The sequence below is a fragment of the Zeus faber genome, assembly GCF_960531495.2.
Source record: "Zeus faber genome assembly, chromosome: 21".
NCBI classification, from domain to species: domain Eukaryota; kingdom Metazoa; phylum Chordata; class Actinopteri; order Zeiformes; family Zeidae; genus Zeus; species Zeus faber.
Window position 1 is genome coordinate 11,988,001 of NC_137208.1, and position 22,500 is coordinate 12,010,500.

General features: G+C 46.9%; 2 protein-coding genes across 3 annotated transcripts in view; one reads left to right on the forward strand and one right to left on the reverse strand.

The window, feature by feature from the left end:
* The window catches only part of wnt5b (wingless-type MMTV integration site family, member 5b), a gene marked incomplete at its 3' end in the record, with an annotated part of 98,599 nt that overhangs the window by 32,552 nt on the left and 43,547 nt on the right, over positions 1-22,500 (reverse strand). For both annotated transcript variants that reach the window (XM_080022478.1, XM_080022477.1), the window contains exon 2: positions 17,947-18,031. The remainder of the gene's footprint in view (positions 1-17,946; positions 18,032-22,500) is intronic.
* On the forward strand, positions 9,001-10,517 carry fbxl14b (F-box and leucine-rich repeat protein 14b; the record flags this gene model as incomplete). Its single annotated transcript, XM_080022476.1, has 1 exon — positions 9,001-10,517. The coding sequence occupies exon 1, from the start codon at positions 9,315-9,317 to the stop codon at positions 10,515-10,517; it is 1,203 nt and encodes a 400-aa protein (XP_079878602.1). The 5' UTR covers positions 9,001-9,314.

Sequence of the window (22,500 nt, forward strand, 5' to 3'; positions counted from 1 at the left end):
CAAACAAACATGGCTAAAATTGGCAAAGAAGCAGAGGGAGCTTGGTGCTCACTCTCCACCTCTTTCTCAATTGTCCCCATAAATATATTTTCATGCCGGGACCTCCGTTTAAAAAGTAAGACGCACATGCACACACAGACGCACGCACACGCGCACACACACGCACACACACACGCACACACACGCACACACACACACACACACACACGGTACAAAAGTACTTGTCATATCCAGTGTGATATAATATTGTATAAAGAGCCTGCTGTACTTTTTTTCTGCAGATGAGACTTTCCCTCATAAAAAGGAAGTCTCTCAAAGTGTCATGATGATTTCTTAATATATACTGTAAGAGATACAAATACTAAAACAGTATAGACAAATATTAATATAAATGCAGATTGTTTCTAAACTAAAGTAATGTGACTGTGTTAGAAATATAGCAGAGTAAAAAGTAGAGATATTTGCTTTGAAAGTGAAAGCCGAAAGTCAAGTCAAGTAAGGGACAAAGTACTTTACTTTATTTAAAAATAAAAAGGAGCTGAAGCTACACAGAACGCTCTGGTGTTCGCCTCCGGGCGTCGGCAGCTTCACTCATCCACCCTCACGTGTTACTCCTGTGATCTAGGGTTACACCCAGGATCACAGGTCTGGAGAACGAGGGAGGGAAAAGGGGAGGTGAAGACGCAGAATACATCCCGGGTTCACGGGTCTGGAGAAAGAGGGAGGGAGAAGGGGAGGTGAAGACACAGAACACATCCCGGTTCACTGCCAGAGAGAGAGAGAGAGAGAGAGAGAGAGAGAGGGAGGGAGAGAGATAGAGAGAGAGAGAGAGATAACGTGACCGACAGAGAGGAGCAACCGAGGGGAGAGAAATAAAGGTGCAAGTTAGAGCGAGAGAGAGAGAGAGAGAGAGAGAGAGACCGAGAGAGAGAGAGAGATAGCAAGGTGGCGAGGCATAAGCAGAGAACAAGGGGGAGCCGAGCGGAAATAGGAGAAGGGAGGAAAAGGACAGGTTGAGAGGTTGAAAGGAGAGAGAACTGAGCGACACAAGAGATAGAGGTGGAGAGGAAAATGCGTACGGAGGACGTGAGAGGAAAAGAGAAGGAGGGAGGATGCTGGGGAGCAAAAGAGTGTTCCAGAAAGAGGACAGATGTGAGGATTTTGAAGGGAACGAGGGCAGAAGGGGAGGAGAGGAAGCAGGAGGGAGGGAGGAGGGAGGCGGAGGAGAGGTGCTGTCAGCTGCGGGGGGCGTTTCTTTCTTGTAAACATGCCGCGGTTTCTGCTGTGCCCGTCTTTTCTCCCTCTCTCTCTCTCGCTCTCTCTCCTTCTCTCTCCTATCGCTCTCGCACACCCTCCTCCTCGCCTTATCTCCTTTCTCTCCTCCCGACCCCCCCACCCTCTCTCTCTCTCTCTCCACATTTTGCTCTCTTCCACTCTTCAACTCTCTCTATCCCTCTCTGACTTCCCTCTTTCTATCCGTCTCTCTCGCGCTCTCTCTCAACCACTCTGCCACACTCCACTAGCTTCAGCGAACGCTCCCCTGTCATATTAGCTGCCACACACGTGCCCACACACACGCGTGCGCGCACACACACACGCGTAGGCACACACACACACACACACACACGCGCGCACACACACACACACACACACTGGGAGGAAGAAAATGTGTGAGCGAAACCTCCACGGATGCACATGCAGAACAGACCGCACACACGGAAACTACACCCACATACATCGGTTTACCGTTTTCTTTTTTGTTTATTCGTGATTATTTATTATATATTACGACACATGTGGCACGGCATCCAGGTCATCACGGATTATAAACTCACCAACGCCGCCCCCCCCAACCAGTGGCGCCTCCTTCCCTGATGAGCTTAACAGCTTTTATGCCGCGCTTTGACGGGGACAACCAGGAGGCGGCCGTCGAGGCTGTGCACCCTGCGGACCGGCCCCTCACCCTCTCCCCCACCGACGCGTTCGCGGCACTGGGCAGGAATTAATGCGTGCGTGCCGGCTCTGATGGCATCCCCGGACTCGCACTCAGGGCCCGTGCTGGGCGGCTGACTGAGGTCCTGACTGACATCTTCAACCTGTCACCGGCCCAAGCAGCTGTCCCTGCATGCTTCAAAACCACCTCCATTGCGCCGGTGCCAAAACACTCCGCGGCAGCGAGCCTTAAGGACTTCCGCCCTGTTGCACTCACCCCCACCGTCATCAAGTGCTTCGAGAGGCTGGTCCTGCCTCACCTCAAAACCTGTCTACCATCCACACTGGACCCCCTCCAACTCGCCTACTGCCAGAACAGTAGTAGGGAGGATGCCATTGCCACGGCACAACGCTCTAGATCTCTCCCTCCTTGACAACAGTAACACTTCCGTGAGAATGCTGTTCATCGACTTCAGTTCAGCATTCCACACCATCACTCCCGCCAAACTGATCGCCAAACTCAGTGACCTCGGCATCAACACCTCCCTCTGGAACTGGATACTGGACTTCCTAACCAACAGACCGCAGTTTGCTTAGGTTCGAGAACCACACTTCCTCAGCTCTCATCCTGAACACCGGTGTCCCACAGGGCTGTGTGCTGTGTCCTCTCCTTTAATCCCTCTTCACCCACGACTGCAGACCTGTACATGCTTCCAATACCATTATCAAGTTTGCAGACGACACAACGGCGGTTGGCCTCATCAGCGACAACGATGAGCCGGCCTACGGGGAGGAGGTCCAGCACCTAGTGGTGTGGTGCGCTGACAACAACCTGGCTCTGAACATCAAGAAGACCTGGGGGGGACCCTTGTGGACTTCAGGAAGACCAAAAGTGGTACACGCACACACCGATCCGTATCAGCGGGACGGAGGTTGAGCGCGTCTCCATCTTTTAGTTCCTGGGTGTCCAGATCTCTGAGGATCTCTCTTGGACCCTCGACACCTCAACCCTGGTCACGAAGGCTCAACGGCGTCTCTTGTCTCCCGAGGAGATTGAAGGAGGTCCATCTGTCTCCGCACATTCCGGTGAACGTCTGCTGCTGCACCTCGCGGGCATCCTTACCACCTGCATCTCAATATGGTATGGCAACTGCTCCGTCTCGGAAAACCACAGCAGAGGGTGGTGAGAACTGGCCACTCGCCTCACTCCCCACCTTTGGGGCTGTCCGGCACGAGTGATGTCTACGGAGGGCGCGCAGCATCGTCAAGGACGGCTCTCGCCCCCGCCACGGATTGTTTGCCCTCCTCCGCTATCAGTCTTTCCGTTCAACAGCTTCTTCCCTGCGACTGTCATCTTGCTGAACTCTGCAACACTGTGATAGCCGCCCCACACCTTCATCCAACCACTGAACATGTATATATCTCACCTATAGTGTATTTATATTTATACTACTGTCCATACCTCACCTATAGTGTATTTATATTTATACTACTGTCCATACCTCACCTATAGTGTATTTATATTTATATTCAATCTATACTATACATATCTTGTCCATAGTGTATTTACCATATTCATATCATACCTTATTCTGTATATAATATCTTACTAATAGCATTACTAGTACTTACACCTGCACTATATATATATATATATATATACTTAGAACATATCTGCACTACCTACTGCTATTGCTGCTCATGTTCATAGTCTTCTACTGTATATATTTAACACCTTTACTATCACTGTTCTACTGTCAATACTGTTCTAACTGCATATATCTTATATTATATATTCCACTATACATATGTACATAGTCTACACCTTACTACATTTTTGCCCTTCCGGTTAGATGGAAAACTATTTTTCGTTGACTCAGTACTTCCGTACTCTCAGTACTTAGTACTCTGTGCAATGACAGTAAAGTCAAATCAAATCTTGTTCTTCTTCTGTTGGCTGCTCCCATTAGGGGTTTAATCATCTATATTATTTATATTGCGATTTTTTTCTTCTACCTTTTATAAATAACTAAAAATAAAATATAACTATTTTTTATATAAAAAAAGACTTTACTTAATTATTATTTTATTTTCTATGACCTACTCTGTTCTGATGTATGCTGTTGAAGTATCAATCTATCTATCTATCTATCCATCTATCCATCTATCCATCTATCTCCCTATCACATCGATTCAAACACCACAAAACACATTGTAGACAGACAGACAGTCAGACACACACACACACACACACACACTAACAGGGCCTACAGCATGGGGTGAAGGATAAAGGTTGGTAATGCACACGTACTGCTCTCCGTCTCTGCTGCTGTTTCCGGCAGTTTATGTTTTGCCTGTTCACTTCACGGACAACATTACAGGACCGTGTGCCTGAAGCAAAATACAGTAAACACAGAAACACACAAACAAAAACTGACTTCAGAACGGAGCGCCTCCGAATTCTTCTGAACAGTACAAGCAAACCGCACCGCTTCGGCACGACGCTGTTGTCTTGGCTCAATCGTACTCTGCAATCCGAGCTGAGAGTGCGACACGCAGGAGAGTGAGGGAGGGAGAGCTGGTTCTTCTAAGGATAACTGTGTGTGAGTGTGTGTGTGTGTGTGTCTGTCTGTGCATATGTGTGTCTGTGCATGCGTGTGCGCGCGTGCGCGTATGTGTGCGTGCATGTGTGTGTCCGTGTGTGCGTGCGTGTGTGTGCGTGCGTGTGTGCGCGCGCATGTGTGTGTGTGTATGTGTGTGTGTGTGTGTGTGTGTGTTTGTGTACGTGATCACCGTACAGGCGAGCAGCTGATCAGCTTGACTTTATGTTCCGGTTTGATAAAGCAGCACCAAAGCATCAGAGTGAAAAACATCCATCCATCCACCCAGAGACCACGCGTGTCGTTGTCTCTTGAATCTATATCGAGAATCAGAGCCTCAAGCGCCCGGTTCCCAGAAACTGTTTTAAATTGAGGCCAAAGTGAAGACTTTAATATTCTGGACGGACATTGACGAGGTTTGACGAAATCCAAACCTTTCTTTGTTCTTGAGAAAAAGGCTTGTCTTTCAAAACCAAACCGTCTCAACTGCGACAAGCACTTCCTGTTTCTATCGGAACGTTCATATAAATCGGGTGAGGATTTAGACGAGAGCCGAAAAAATGACTGTGTGATTAGTTTGTTATTACAGGATACTAATAAAATAATGATGGGGTACTGTACTGTAATTACGGGTGGAACAAAAGCAGAAGTCTGGGAACAATAGGGTACCAATTTTGTAATTATGGGGAAGGCATGAATGAAGTAGGGTGTAAAGAATTTTTAATTATGGATACTTGAAAAAGACATGATAGGGTTTGTTGTGTAGTTACAGGGGAATAAAATTTAAATGCTTGTGAATAACGGGTTACCAATCTGTTATGATGAGTACCTTTTACATGTACCATTATTTATTATTAGTATTTTGCAGGAAATATGTTGTATGTGAAAAAAAAATTGTATTTTGTCTCTAGCTGGGATGATTATAAGATACGCATACCAGTGTTCCAAGGAATCTCTGAAATACACTGTATTATGTCCTGGTTTTGACAGCTTGTAAATTAAAGGGTTGTAACCAAATGTGAAAATATCAACCACATGTTCTTCCTCCTGATGTTCCCTGAGTGAACTAGGATGGTGTACTATTACAACTGCAGTCATGTATTTCATTTGAGTAGCGCCACACTGGTGTTGGCCTCAAGCTTCAGTCCCATTGATCTGGAGTTGGACCTGCCACCTAAAAGTCTTGGACGTCATAAAGTTCGGTCTCAGACTCGAGCCAAAGTCGATAAAATAACATCTGGGCCTGGGCTTGTTCTTGCCCCGTCGCACACGACCAGCCAGTTCTCGGTTGGTCAACACACAGCTCATGGTCAACAACACAGATGCTTGGCCATTGATCGACGCCACAATTTTGTGTCACCACTGACCCGGCATTTGTATATTCTGAACGCGCTTGAGGTAAAGCTCATTTGCAGTGTGCTGTGGGGTTATCACATGGCTGCATTATGCCTGATCCACATTATTCTGCTATCCTGCCAAAACGTTGAGCTCACGATCGGGTGACATTCCACTTGAACCCGTGCAGAATCAGTTTGCATTATCTCTCAATCAGCACCTGTGGAGTTAAACCCAACAGCACGGGCAATTTTTCGACGCGTCGGAAAACTAAAACTGCTGGGACATGGATAACCCCTCCCTCGCTCACCACCAGTATCCCCGTCGCATCGGGGCTCTGCTGCTCCAACAGCATTGGAGCTTGTGCTGCTGGGCCGTAGCTACTCTGTCTGGTCTCAACGCCGGCACTGTCAATACCTGGGCGACTGCAGTATCCCAACACTTTCACAGGTGTGTCGGGGGTTGCTTTTTATAAGTCGCAAAATCTAGGGACAAACTCGCCAAGATGGCAACGCTGTGCGGCCAGGCAGCGATTTTATTTGGGCCCCACCCCACCCCACCCGACCCTACTCCACCCCTCCTCCCCTAACCGTACACATTTTTACACTTTTGTTTAGTTAAAGTTCATGGAAAGTGAATTCAGTGATTTGTTTCTAAACACATTGTACATGATAGAAGGTAATTGTCGAAAACATGTGAAAAGACTGAACGATTGTAGTACTGAGTTGTGGAGTTAGACCATTCGACTGTTTCTCACCATTTTTGTGCACCCGATTTTTTGGGTGGGGCTAAGTAATGACTCAATGACGTAGACCCGCAAGGCCCCTCCATAACGCTATAATTATATTCACTCCATATTTTCACTTTACAGGGACTTTAAATAAAGAAATCAAATATTACGTTGTTTGTGACATATTGGGTTTTTATACACAAATGAATACTTACTAACTTGTAACATCTGAAAACTGGGAAAATATTTACAATAACTGGAATAAAGTTGAAATAAAGCTAAACTTTTATAAAACAGTGTTCCCGCACAAGAACGACAATTTTCTGGTGACTGTGTCATAATTTAATAAAAAAAAAAAAAATTGGCAGCCTGCAACATGGCCTTAGTTATAAACAAAATATGGACTGTATTTCAACAGCCGGGCTGTAGTTATGGCAGCGTGGTTACTTATGTTGATTGAGTTTATGGAAAATACAGCTCCAGGTTGTATGTTATGTTAACCCCGTTTGCCATTGACTATTCCATTACTTTTGGTGTGTTACATGGGTTCAGTTGGCATGAGTCATCATCACCGTCTCCGGTTTAAAACGAAGACGAAGTTGTGATTGAACCTACAATGTGACCTATAATCTTCCAATAAGCAGTGGAGACGCAGCAACGGCCCTTAAAAGAAACACTAAAACAACGTGCAGTTGGGGGTCGGTTGTCGTTTGCCCGTTTTGGAGGGAGCGAGTGCAGGGTTTTGGCAAACTGCGGTCGGTAGCGAGACAAAGCGGCGTGTTTCAGCCCAGAAAGCCGCCGTTTCCTACTTATTATTATTATTATTATTATCATTATTTTTTGTACTCGTACTTCCCCGCAACGGGGAGGGGAGCAGCGTCCGTCCGAGGGGAACGGCGGCCATCCTGACGAGCGCCGGGCGCTTAAGGGGTTAAAGCCCAAAGTGAACTGAATTGTGAGAAGTTGGTTTCCAAGGGAAACTGTTCGCACCGTTCCAGCTGAGGCGGACCGAACCAACTGCCGCGAGCGGAGGGGGACGGGGGGGGGGGGGGGGGGACGGGGGCGCGACGGACGGAGGGGGAAAAAAAAACAAAAAAACAAAAAAAAAAAAAAAAAACCCAAATACGCACACATTATTATTATTTTTTTTCTTGCTGCGGATTTATTAAAACGCACGTTTAAAAAATAAATAAATCGTACTGTCGTGCGTTAATTAGATACGCGGTCGTTACTCCCCCCCCCCTTCGCGTAAGGGCCGAGTTGCTCGGGTTCCGAGCCAAGACGGTTTGAAAAGAGCAGACAAAGGCTCGAGCCCAGGACGCCCCGCCCCCTCCCTCTCTCTCTCCCTCCCTCTCTCTCTCTCTCTCTCTCTCCCTCCCTCCCTCGCTCTCCCTCCGCCGAGCGACCACAACCGTCAGAGCGTCCGCCGTCTCTCCGGTCTCCCCCCGGCGCACGGAACGGCAGAACGGGCAAAGCCTTCGGGAACAGCGAACCCGAGCCCCCTTTTCCTCCGCCCACCCACCACCCACCACCACCACCACCACCCACCCCCTCGCTCGCTCGCTCTTCTCGGTCGCCGTCTTTCTTCCCCTCGCGCTGCTCCTCACCCCGGGCTCTTACTTTATTTTTTATTTTTTGGGGGTTTATTTTTTATTTCATTTTAATTTTTCTTTTTAAATCCCCCCCCCCCACCCTCCGCCGCCGACACCGCCATTCTGAAATGTACGATGTCGGGTGAGAGGGGAAGCTTTTTTCCGGGCACAATACGAGGAAGTGTCGTTTGAGCGAGAGAGAGAGAGAGAGAGAAGAGAAAAGAGAAAAGAGAAAAGAGAGAGAGGATTGACTGGGGGGGGGGGGGGGGTTTCTTCTCCTTCTTCTTCCTCCTCTTCTTCTCCTTCTTCTCCTCCTTCCTCTTCCCTCTCTCTCCTCCTTTCTCTCTCTCTCTCTCTCTCTCTCGCCGAGGGACGGGAACGAGCGGACGTTTCTTCGTCGCTTATTCTTGGACGTTCTCCCAAAACCGGCGTTTTCGCTCCGATTCTACACTGCGCGATCAGACGTCACGTGTTTTGTTTGTTTTTTGGGTTTTTTGGTTTTTTTTTGTTTCGTTTTTTGTTTTTTTTTGTTGTTGCTGTTGATTTTTGTTGTTTGTTGTTGTTGTTGTTGTTGTTGCGAGAGTTGGATCGTTTCGCTTTCGGTTTGCGAAAAGGAAATTATAACAACAATAATAATAATAATAATACTAACGAGATAACGCAACTCCTCCCGAGCCCCTCGTCGCTCCTGACCGGACTGTTGATACTCTTCCTTTTTGTTTTTCCGGCACGGAAGAAAATCTCAAAAGAGGATCAAGGAATCTGCTTTTTTTTGGGGGGGGGGGTGGTTGGTGTTGGTGGTGGGGGTGGCGGTGGTCGATTTTGGTTTCCGCGTAAATGTGAAGGGGGACCGGGGAGAGAGAGCGAGAGAGAGAGCGGGAGAGAGAGCGAGAGATAACCCAACTACTCACACCCTCCCTCCGCTCACTTCTCCGGATCAGACTTTTTCCAGAACACGCTCTCGGGAGGATCCGGGAGTCCGTGCGGGGTTTTTTTTTTTGGTTTTTTTTGGGGGGGTTTTGTTTTTTCGCCCCCTCTCCACCGACCCGTCCCCCCCCCCCCGCCGCTGCCTCGCGTGAGGGTGGAATATTCATTTCGCGCTTATATGCATTCGCGTTGAAAACAATGGAGACGCACATTTCGTGCCTCTTCCCGGAAATCTTGGCGATGATCTTCAGCTACTTGGACGTGCGGGACAAAGGCAGGGTGGCCCAAGTGTGCGTGGCCTGGAGGGACGCGTCCTACCACAAGTCGGTGTGGCGGGGGGTGGAGGCCAAGCTGCACCTCCGCCGGGCCAACCCGTCCCTCTTCCCCAGCCTGCAGGCCCGCGGGATCCGCCGGGTGCAGATCCTGTCCCTGCGCCGCAGCCTGAGCTACGTGATCCAGGGGATGCCCGACATCGAGTCCCTCAACCTGTCCGGCTGCTACAACCTCACGGACAACGGGCTGGGCCACGCGTTCGTGCAGGAGATCTCGTCGCTGCGCGTCCTGAACCTGAGTCTGTGCAAGCAGATCACAGACTCCAGCCTGGGCAGGATAGCCCAGTACCTCAAGAACCTGGAGGTGCTGGAGCTGGGCGGCTGCAGCAACATCACCAACACCGGGCTGCTGCTGATCGCGTGGGGTCTCCACAAGCTCAAGAGCCTCAACCTGCGGTCGTGCCGGCACGTTTCGGACGTCGGGATCGGACACCTGGCCGGCATGACCCGCAGCGCGGCGGAGGGCTGCCTGAACCTGGAGCACCTGACGCTGCAGGACTGCCAGAAGCTGACCGACCTGTCGCTCAAGCACATCTCCAAGGGGCTGGCCAAGCTGCGGGTGCTCAACCTCAGCTTCTGCGGGGGGATCTCGGACGCCGGCATGCTCCACCTGTCCCACATGGCGTCCCTGTGGAGCCTCAACCTGCGCTCCTGCGACAACATCAGCGACACGGGCGCCATGCACCTGGCCATGGGCACCCTGCGGCTCTCCGGGCTGGACGTGTCCTTCTGCGACAAGATCGGGGACCAGACGCTGGCCTACATCGCGCAGGGGCTGTACCGGCTCAAGTCGCTGTCGCTCTGCTCGTGCCACGTCTCGGACGACGGCATCAACCGGATGGTGCGGCAGATGCACGAGCTCCGGACCCTCAACATCGGACAGTGCGTGCGCATCACGGACAAGGGGCTGGAGCTGATCGCGGACCACCTGACGCAGCTGGTGGGCATCGACCTGTACGGGTGCACCAAGATCACCAAGCGGGGGCTGGAGAGGATCACGCAGCTCCCCTGCCTTAAGGTGCTCAACCTGGGACTGTGGCAGATGACGGAGAGTGAGAAAGTGAGGTGATGGGGGGGACGAGTGGGCGGGTGAAGTCTTATTTAAAAGGAGGAAAAAAAAAACAAAAAACTTAACTCTTAAGGTTTTTCAAAAAAAAAAAAAAATGTATATTTTAAAAGGTAACTTTTACTTTTAAAACATACATTGCTTTTAAAATGTGTATTTTAAAAGTAATGCAATATTCCAACAGAATTAGTTTTATGTGACCCCACCCCCCAATATAACACAATATCCCGCCTCTTTGGAAGCAATTAAAACTTTTGTGAAGTCGAGCAACATTTATTAAATCTTAAGAAGAAAAAAAAAAAAACACAGCCGTCACGCCTAAAACATTTTGCCTACCTCGTATGTGTTTTATTTTTTTTTTGTTTGTTTTGTTTTTCAACGCGTTTCGGATGTATAACCTACACTTAAAAAAAAAAAAGGAATAAAAAAGATGAGAAGGTGGGAGATAATGTGCCTAAAGAGACTGTCTGCCCCTCCCCCACCCCCTGCTCCCTCAGCCTGAGCAGAGCTGAAGAATGGAGACCAAGCTGCAAGCCAACCACCTTTGTTAATTTACCACCCCCGCCACCCCTCCCCTAGAAATAAAGAGAGAGAGAGAGAGAGAGCAAACAAGGGTTCTGAGGAAAGTACTCTGTTCAAAAGAAACTTGGTTTTTATGCAAATACAGACTGTTCTCTCCGTTTTCACCCTGGAAGCTTTTGTTTCTTTCTTTCGATCATGTTTCGGTCTTGTTTACTTCCCCGTCCTAACTTCCAAGGCCTTCGAGCCCCTCGTTTGGGCTCCGGCGAGATCCATGAAAAGAGTGTGTCCCGTTCTGCTGATTAGTGTGTGCCGACGCTGGCAGTTATTTTGTCGATAGAAGTGTCAACGGATGTTGAGGGCATCGTACTTCAAATTGAAGTGATATCTATATAGGTAGTATTGATTGAACAAATCAGTGGTTGTTTCAATTGTTTTTCCTTTTTAAGTTATGCCAGTTTAGGTCGACACATATTATTGCTTTCCAATGGATGTAACGCAGGTTGGGGGGAAAAATCTTTAGCCTTTTCTGGAACTTTCTCTTCATCTCTCGGAATAAAATATCCCGAATCAATTCAGAGACATGCTTGGAATAAGAAGCGATCGATTATTTTCTTTCTCTCTCGGGTTACGAGCAGAATGCGTGTCGCGCACACAAGGCCTGTACGCATTTCTTCTAATGTAATGCTATGACCTGCTAGAAAATGAATACGGATATGCGTCCTGCTGAAAAGCTGTGTTTTAAATATGTACTGTATATTATGTGTTTGTAAAAAAAATGCAAATCCCCAAATTAAATTGTTTTATATTCTTACGGTTAAAACAATTAAAGATATTTATATAAAGAATGAAAGGCGAGGTGTCGATGACTTCATTTGCAGCCTCACTTTGTTTTTTTTCCGCCTTTTATTCCGTCTTGCTCTAACCATATTGAGACAAAAGCCCAGGATTTAATTTTCATGAAATGGTTTAATTCTCACCGGGAATTCTGTACAGATATGTTGTTACACAATAATGTAGCTCATATCCAAATGAATAATAGATTATGGATAGTAGCCGATTTATGCACAGCCACCCACACATCTTTTCTTTCCCGGCTTGAATAATGCTCCTCATCGGTTTGCGCTCAATGAACCCCGTCTAACCATGTCAGTTTGTCCTAAAAGAACAGGGAAATAAAGATGCATTTGTCATGTTTCATTATTTATGAGGAGATTCAAAATGGATGCACTGTCTCGATTTGGATGCAATGCCGGTAGCTAATTATCACGAGGCGTTGATTAGAGGAAGCCGTGTTGCTGTGCTGTTTACTAATATATATTTATATAAATCCTGCTCTTTATCTTTAAACAGACATCATTTGACTGAATTGGGAGAACTGTTCAATTTTACATTTTGGTTTAAGTCATCAAAGAAAATGGTCTTAAGCAATTGGGTTTTGACCGTTTATTTCAAAAGCTGAAGTAATGAATTTTAACATTTGTATTGTTCAACTGAAGGTGCTGTACCACATCACACATGTTGAACTGGAACAGCTGCTGGTGTGTTCACGCAGGTTTGCCCAGGTGGTTATGGGATGGATCCCTTTCGCTGCTCTGCGCTTGACACGGCTAAAGGCGGAGCGAGTCGCCCACGGATCAGTTTGGCTGGCCCGGTCAGGAGCCATTGTCTCCTTGGAAGTTAGAAAGGCAGCGTTGGGGGAGATTTTTTATTTCTTTCCCTCCTCTCCTTGTTCAGTCACGCATACCAGATCCCCTGAGATGAGGCATGCATGTCCTGCAGGACCCCCGCCACCCCCGCTCCCACCTCAGTCTCTAGTCCACAGTTACACCCCCCAGCCTGTCCGCCCCCAAAAACAGGGGGGGGGGGCAGACACCTCCTCCCAACAGCCCGAACACACTTCTTTTTGGCATTCCACACGATCATTCAAAGCGTTTAGCCGCCCCTCCACCCCGGACTGCCTGTCTGCTGGGATTTTGGGGATGAACGCCGGCCGTGGGATTCTTGACCACAGCGATGGAGTAAGACAGAAAATATGTCAGAGCCGTCTCTCAACTGCTCTCTCGGTGTTCCTGCAAACAATGCTGCGACGAGGACGCACCGGAATACAACACGTGTTGAGAGGCAGGCAACTATGGGCATTTTGATTCGAGCCTCACCCCTAGCCCCCCTAATCGATTCAACAAGGAAAAAAAAAATGCTCATACTGTTTTTATTGAGTTGCAGGATACCCAAAGGAAAAGTTGAAGCCCGTTTCACTTCCTGCTTTCGACCCAAATGTCTCTTGAAACGGAAGTGTGGTTAGCGACTGAACGTCGTGCGTTGGCGGCCGGCGATAATGCCTGAGTGAATAATGATTGAACAAGGTTGATTATCATCAACTCTACTGCCTCCAGAACTGTGGGAAATGACGTATCGCAGCTACCGAAACCAAACTTTTAAGGTGGAGGATTTTTCCACGCGGACAGCCAACTAGCTCATTCGCAAAGAGAAAGAACAAGTGCGAAGATTTTTTTTTTAATTTCAGAATCAGCGGGCGTCGGTAATCACCTTTTGCCAAGAACAAACTCAACAAGAGAAAATTTAGAATTTTTTGGTCCAAATCCCATTACTTGTCAAAAAAGTCCTACAGTGAGTGTGGAATCAAATGTATTGCAGAATGGAGAGTGTGTATGTATATATATATATATATATATATATATATATATATATATATATATATATATATATATACTGTATATACAGTATATATATAGAGAACATTGAATAGCCTGGTGGTCTTTAAGTACAGTGATCATCTGCGATACAGTGACCTCTCATGAACTAACAACTGGCGTGAGGTAAAAAGGTTGACATCACGGGAGACTTGAGCGACAGAGTGGACCCCCAGCACACGTTCAGAGAAAGGGTTCCTTTCAATATTAACCTGCCCTGGAAGAGGACAGAAAAAGTGATTTGAAACAAATTGAGGTAAAAACTTAATTCATTTCTTAACTGATTACTTATTATTAATCACTATTACTAAAATTTGTGAAAACTGAATGCATTACATCGCTTACAGCCTACGACGCATTTTGTCACAATTATTTTTGTCCATTTATCAAATGGCTGAACAAAAAATAAAAAGAGATCTCCCGTTACATCTACAAGGTGTACAGCAGCGTTTTCGGTGAGTTCTATCTTTAACCGCCCCATTTCTGCGTAATGGAATTGTGTAACTTCATAACTGCGGTGAGAGTGTTTACTAAGCCTCCAACGGCGCATGCTAAACAGTCTTTTTTTAGTTTGTGGTTCGAGTAAAATGTGTTAGCTGTTAATGTAACCCGTGAACGCACAGCGTTCAATTCCCTCTCCGCCATGTGACTACTTAACAAAAAGCGGCAATTCGCGAAAGGCAAGTCACCGAAACGATAAAAAGCTCATAAATGATGTAAATCCTCCGGTTGGATATTAAGCGTTTTAATGAAGTATGAAACATCCGCACGCTCGTCTCCTTTCACAGCTTGGCATTCGCCCGGTTCCGCACGCTCGGGCAATCCCAGCGCCCCCCCGCCATCACCCGCAGAGCAGCTCGACTGGTGCAGTTATACGTTAATCGCCCTGCTCGAGGGCACTCCGGCAGTCGTCGTTGAGGTAGTGGAGGCGTTACTCTGGCCGCGCAAACACCCGCCCCGTCCCTCCGCCGACGCCGTCGCTGATGTCGCGTCAGGGACCGAGCTCAGTGTATCGACGCAGCCTCCCTCTGCATTAATTTGACACCGTGCAGGGGGGAGATCCAAGGGAACCTGTGATGTTTAGAGGGGAAAAAAGACAGCGCTAACCTTCGGGGGAGATGCACATCGACGCGCATCGACATGCAACAGGGTCAGCGGCTCAGTTCCTTCAGAGGATTCAGAGAGCTGCGTTGAAGTGGCACCGCGTCAGATTATTTGGTTGAAAATGAAACAAAAAAAACCACGTTGTTTTAGATGGCACTTTAAAAGGGCAGCCATTAAAAATATTTGTGTTATGCATGCGCTCCTCTGAATGCGGTTTCCGGTGTTGGTGGCGGGGTCCCCCTTTCCCGGCAAGTTGGCACAGATCTGGATCCACTTAGGGATTGCTACTTTAAGATGACTAATAGTTCAAAAATCCCAAATTTAGAAACAGCAGCAACTAACCCGGTTTATTAATTGCTTTACTGTCATATGAAACGGCACATAGGCCTGTGTGTGTGTGTGTGTGTGTGCGCGCGCACGCGCGTGTGTGTGTGTGTGTGTGCGCGTGGGTGTGTGTTGCTGTTTTGTTTCCCACTCAAGAATTCCTGGTTGCAACAACAGGCTTATCATGTTTATTTCTATTTAATTTAACCTTCATTTAACCAGAGTAGCCGCACTGAGATGGGATCTCTCTTTCCGGAGGCTCCTGGCCGAGAAAAGCAGCAGACGAAATGAAAACCTAGCGACATTAAAACAGCCAAGCGCCCACAACACTGACATTGACACAGCCCGCCGATTCTGTTTGTCAACATCTGAAATTGAAATGGAATACTCGGGTTTTTCCCTCCCTGGATGGAGCTTTAGAAGTGACGGCTGCAGCCCAGCTCTGATCTCACCTGTGGAACCCTATAGGAACCAGAGTCGCTGGAGCGTAAACCGGTTATTTAACCGAATAAATAGCCGCAGCGGAAAGAGGAAGGAGCTCGGCGCCGGGGCTCTCAGGGACGCGGCCCCCCTGGAAACCCTGTGTCGTACCATGGATACAGCGCTACTGCTATGATTGCGGGGCCCTCCTGACCCACACTGACCCGCTCGGATCAAAGCCGCGGGGCGAGCGGCCGGCCGGCCGGGCGGGCGGCTCCGGATCAAAGCAGCGAAGCGCCGGTAGAAGATAGGTTAATAGGTTTCTCCCATGACGTGTTTCTTTCTCTCACACTCGAGCGTCCCATGGCCCGCGTGTGATCAAACGAGGGCCTGTGTTTATTTCGGAGGAGTGATACTCATTGACTAAACCCTTTCATTCTCTAAACTTTTGTCTTTTGGGTGTGTGTGTGTGTGTGTGTGTGTGTGTGTGTGTGTGTTTGTGTTTGCGCATGTGTTTTATGTTTACTGTGTGTAAAACTTTGACTCCTGCTCTGAACCACATTTCCTGCCAGTAAGAGACACAACAGTGACTGTGTGTGTGTGTGTGTGTGTGTGTGTGTGTGTGTGTGTGTGTGTGTGTGTGTGTGTGCGTGCAAGATGTTTTACTGCCACCATTAAAGGGATAGTTCACCACTAAAAGGGGAACTAGGGGTCTTTACAACAAAGCACTGGGGGTATTTAGCAACAATGTGCTGCTGCCCCCGCGCTCCCCCTCCCCCGTTCCTCACTGTCCCCCCTCCCACCCCCACAAGACTTTATTCTATCTGTCTGCCAGTCTGTCTGTCTCCCCCCTCAACCTCCAACCATTTGCCGAAAGTCTCTCTCTCTCTCTCACTCTCTCTCTCTCTCTCTCTCTCTCTCTGTGTGTTAAGGTGTCCGCCGGGGGACCTTGCGCCCCTGTTTCGTGTCCAAGAGGCCATCGAGACGTGTGATGGTCAGTTCCTGATTAATGCCGAGTTCCAACCACGTGAGCTGATTTTCCACCCGCCGACAGGTTTTTGGAGATCGGAGGCAAACCACAGCGCGTTTACCCGTGAGCGACGGGCGTGCGGTGTGAACTGCTCACGACGCGATCCACCCGTTCGCCGAGCGCTCGCTAAGCCCCCGCCCCTCCGACGCCGGCGGGATATCAAGCAGATTTAATATCCGGTCGTGTTGGGATCGTCTCGGGAGCGACGCAACGAGCTACAGCCAATGAGAGCAGACACGGAGTGAGGGGGAGGAGTCGAGACGGGAGTGCACGGAGCAGCAGCCAGAAACACACAACATGCCTATTTTACTTTTCTCCACACAGGTTTTAAATATATCTATTATAAAAAAAATATATATATAATTATCAAGAATATAATAGAAAATAAACAACCCTGTCCCCGCGTATGGTCACGTCATTTCCGTGACAAAACGCCGTTTGGAGCCCCGACAGGCTCATTGGGGATTCCTCCCGGTGAAAGACGTTGTAGCGTGTGACCCCCCCACCGTGCCGGATTCCCGAACACCAGACAGAAGGTTGTGGGGCGCGAGCAGCACCGCCATCTGACGACTTTGAGAGCGGTGCGGTGTGCCCGTGGCATAATGTCAACCACTGGGTGTGAAAACCCAAAACGAACAGAGGCATCGCCGGGAACGCAGACCCGGCCAAACACAAGTGAATTGGACGCTCGAAGCTGCCCGAGTGGTTTTGTGATTTGCAGCCGGGACACTTGAAGGAGACACTGTTAGCGTTATTAGACTCTGCGCCTGAAAGACAAGACAACAGGACCGGTAGCACCAACCCATATTCTCAAACAATACATGCTGTGTTTTTTAATAGGCGTCGTGTCGTTGGACAGAGATTTATTTTGATTCATATTTGTCTGGTGTAACTCTGTCTCAGAGCCAAGAAGCCAATACAGTATATTGAAATGGCTTACCCAGCATGCCTCAAGTTGATGTTTAGGTTTCTACCTGACCTGCCTGCAATTTATTACCCTTCCTGTGACTCCCTTCAGGGAACTGGGAAGTATTATTATTATTTTTTTAATGAAACCTTGAAGATTCCGATGTGATACATCCACCGCGGATTCGTGGAGTATCGCTGCGAGAGCGTGAGAGAACCTCAACCTGTCTTAGTGACACACACTCACACTCCGAACTGTGAAATGTACGGCGTGAGGGCTTTAAATGGATTCCAAGCGTCTCTGACGCCTTTGGACTGAGCAAAAAAATAAAAATAAACAGCATAACAAGTGGATGGTGAGATTTTGGGAACCAGAAGGTACTGTATGTGGTGTTAGGGCGGCAATAGAACCTACTGGGTTTTATTCCAGGAGAAGTTTGGGGGTGATGTGGAGAGTGAGGCTCCTCTCCGCTAGCACACACCCACACCCAGAGCCAGGCCTGGAGGGAGAGAGAGAGAGAGAGAGAGAGAGAGAGAGAGAGAGAGGGAGGGAGAGAGAGACATAACATGAGTGGGAGAGGGGAAGGAATTTGTGAGTCACTGTTTGACTGTGGGCTGCTAGAAGTCGGCTAGCCGTGTTAAAATACCGTCTGGGCGCACGCGCGCACACCCACACCCACACCCATGCACGCGCGCACACACACACACACACACACAGCTAACTAACATCTAGAAATACATCCATAGCTGGACAGTGGTTAGTGTGAGACGAACATGTAGACACACAAAAGAGCTCCACTACTGCTTCCCTCGCACTTTATTACCGACATAGCTACAGATTTTAAGCGTTATATATAAACACACATATGACATTTTCCAAAGATGCAAGAATTTACGCAGTTAGGCTAAAAAAATATTTCTAATATAGAACGTTGAGGGTTTTTTTTTTTATCCGTCACTAACCATCTCGCCCAAATAGTTCTTTCAGAAATTCTTCATAAAGGACCCTTGTTGCTCAAATCCATGGACTTAACAATGTTGGACTGTTTGAATGACACTGTTGATGGGCAGCCAAGTTTAGGGTTATTTTCTTAGTGTTGCTGGAAATCCCTAACCCAAAGAACCAAAAGAATGAGTTGTTGAATATCTTTAAAGAGAACATGCAGTCAACTCAACAGCTGGGTCAATTTCCCTGCCAAAACAATGCACAAGATGTATTGAACAAATAGACAGGATGGTGAAGGTTAGTTTGACTGTTAGCTGGTGAAGTCAACATATATAACACTCATTTCCAACCATATTTTTCACAGCTCCCCTACTGTTTTTTTTCATACGAGGTCTTTGTCAAATGGACATATATACACATATTGAACCCTTTTCTTACCAAACTATTTCCGTCAGACACGTTGTAGAAGTCAAGGTTGCATTATTACACACGCAACATTTAAGTTTGGTGTTTGGGTTCTCCTTATTAATGTATTACTCCCACACATGATGTGGGCAAAGCATTGGCAGCATTCTTGTCATGGAAGCGATGAGCTCAAACCCCCCTTTGAATTAAAGAGAGACGGTAGGTGGAGGTAGGGGAGGTGGAGACAGGGCAGCTGAAGGCAGGGGAGGGTGAAGGCAGAGCAGCTGGAGGCAGGGCAGGCAGAGTCAGGGGAGGTGGAGGCATGGCGAGTGGAGTCAGGGCAGGTGGAGGCAGGGCAGCTGGAGGCAGGGCAGGCAGAGTCAGGGGAGGTGGAGGCATGGCGAGTGGAGTCAGGGCAGGTGGAGGCAGTGGAGGTGGAGGTAGGGCAGGTGGAGGCAACGCAGCAGCAGTGCAGCAGACTGAGCAGGTCCATTTAACAGCTTAAATTGAACATTTCGTCCACATTTTGGCACCATTTGAGTTGTCAACCAGCTTTGCAGGCTTTGGTTGTGTGTGGCCATTTCCAAAGGGAAAACATTAATGGCAAAAAATGTTCCAACTCTCGACTTTCATGGCTTTTTAAAATGGAAAATCTGTTTTTCCTAATCACATTGAATCTTTGTATTTTGTTCTTCCATGTGCCTTGCTTCGTTGTTACATTTCTGAAAGAAGATTTATGAGTAAGACCTCTTTTAATCCGCTGTTTCGCAAATTGTTTTCTTAATCTTTCTTAATTGTTTTCTTCGTCTTAATCTCTCAAAAAAAAATATTTAAATAATTTGTGTGTGTACGTGAGCAAGGAAAATGTATAAATACTGCTATGCAGATGTGTTTTATACAGATGTGTTTTATACAGTCCCTTTGAAACCACCTCTCTCTCTGGGTTTCTTGAGTCTGCAGTGGTTGTACGACAGTCACAGCTTCTATAAGCACACAGTCTGCAACCACAGTGAGTCAATTGGCAACCATTTCGTGGCCTCTTGTTGCCCCCTTTGGCAACCACTTTTTAACTTGTAAAAAATAGGGACAGCAAACTTCAAAATGTTTGTTGAATTACTGATATTTAAATATTGCTGTTACAGTCGGAACCAGAACGCTGCACTTGAGTTGGTGCGTTTACTCACGTGCTCACCCGTGCGCATAGGCACCAGTGGACGGCAGTAGAGCAAGGTTGTTACAGTCAGGGATGCAAACAACTCGCTCTTCAACGAATGCTGTTTTTTTTTTCACGTCAATTTGGGTGACTTGTGTGAATCGCCAAGATCCGAAGAGGGTGGGGAGGGGCCCATTTTAGCATTTTTTTTTTTTTAAATCTTTCCAAGAGAACGACACCATCTGCAAACTAAGACGCACACGGACACGACTCTAGTCTCCGCTTGTAAGTGCTCCAAAGTGATGTCGCGTTCACGGGCTTGGAAAACTGTAATTCGTGTCGGAAAAGCCGAAACTGTCGGCTACCGCCATAAGTCAATTCAGACCATTTTTCACCATACATGTGTTTGCATCCCTGTACAGGTCACAAAAGGTAAACAAAAAAACTAAAACTTAGTGTGAAGAAAACATTTAGTTAAAAAAAACAAAAAACTAGCTGGAACGATATTGTGTACTTACAAAACTAACCGAAATAAAAAAAATATATACAGGAAATGTCTTTATTTTTGGGGGTTTTTCAAGTTCATTTGGTCAAATTTGTCAACATATAGCCGTTAGAATACAATAACCAGTTCTTATCTTTGTAGAAAGACAGTTAATAATGAGCATGGCTCAGACCTCATCTGGTGGAGAGCTACTTTTAAATGGGAAGATGAACATTAGATTTTACCATTGTTAACGACGAGGGGACCAACAAGACTGTTGAGATTCTTATTGTCTGTGTGGTGAGCATATACATGTGGGTGTAAGAGAGAGACAGAGACATGCTCAGTGTGGTCAGGTCAAGTGTGACCATATGAGTTAGTGTTATCACAGCACCTGTCTGTCTTTACTTGTTTCTTCCCCTCTGGAGATTCACATTCTGTAGCGTATCAGATAAAACACTCACTACAAAGGATTTTGTTTGGTTGCTGTAATAAAGCCTTTTATGTCACATTTTCATTTTTAAGCTGACGTATAACCGCATGGTATCTTAATTACTCAAAATATAAGGTGACTAAAAATGGCAACTATATTTTCAGTTTCGGCAACCAAAAGCTGCCTGGCAACCGCTTTTAAAAGTTAGTGTTGAGCCCTGATGCAATTCATGTTCTCCTGGAAATATCAGTCATAATTCTGCCAATATTAAACAAGTGGTTATCCACCATTTACACAACATGCTTTGGATACTGACTAAATCCTTTAATGGTTTTTATTCCGAATCTAAAGTAATTCTTTAAGGAACCTTTTGAGGGTTTTTCCAAACGTGTATCAAACCATAAATCAGTTCAACTTTCTATATAGAGCCACTTCTTCTCAGATAATTACTAAAATAATTCTATTTTGATTAAAAGATTGTTTTCATGTCAAAAAATAATCCCACAACGCACAGATGCGTAGTGCTATAATGACATTTCTCTACCTACTGGTCATTTTAATGTGATGCAGCTATTTGACCAAAATCCTTCCGTCTTGCAGCGTTGCAGCAGAGCAGTTAGGTAACATTACACCTCATAGGCCTTACCGATGTCTCATTTCAGATCAAAAATGACAAGGAATGGACTGTGCACCTTCCTCACAAAAAAAAAAAAAAAAGTAATTCTGCACTGCTGCATATAAACCTGGTTTGTCCATTAACAGGATTTGTGGCGTTTGGTCTCACAACACATTCATTTCTAATGAGGACTTCTGCTTCACATGCAAGGACCACTACAATTTATACAGTTATTTCTTCTTATTACCGGCCAACTAATCAGTGTCTATTTACTGCAGTGTGCTATGAAAATAATATAGGTGCATTGAAAGCTAGCTCATTAGCCCCTTCTGATAATACTAGCTTTAGAATATTTGGTGTCCATCCCCGTGGACATTACAGTACTAGTTATAGCAGCATTAGACACGCTTGTGCAGTTCCTCATCGATGCCACGTCCCAGAGGCTCATAATGAGCAGGCAGTGCAATGCATAACGGTATGATTTCCAAATCACAAAGCTCTGTTTTATTTACACCCAAGCCCATCTGTGATTTGTTTTAAACTTTCATAAAATAAGAAAAAAACGAACACAAGGGGAATGGATCAGACCAACAGCGTGTGAGAATCATGATGTACGTCACGTTGACTTGGGCGTCCTATCGCTGCCTCATTAGAGTGTGCGGGGAGGAGGTGGGCAGGTAAAGATGGTAGACCAGGCGGGCTTGATCTGCTCTTGCTTTGGATTTCTTTGTTGCCGGCGTGACAAAAACACACAAAGCATAGACAGGAAAGTGACATATATCTGCAGTGTGAGCGTCAGACTGGCTGAGTGGGAGTGTGGCAGCGCCAGAGGGAGCCTGAGTGCACAAGCGTTTTTCTCATCGTATCTATGCATTATATCGTTCAATGTGTGCAGTAAGGACACCTTTGTGCATACAGTATATATGCATGTG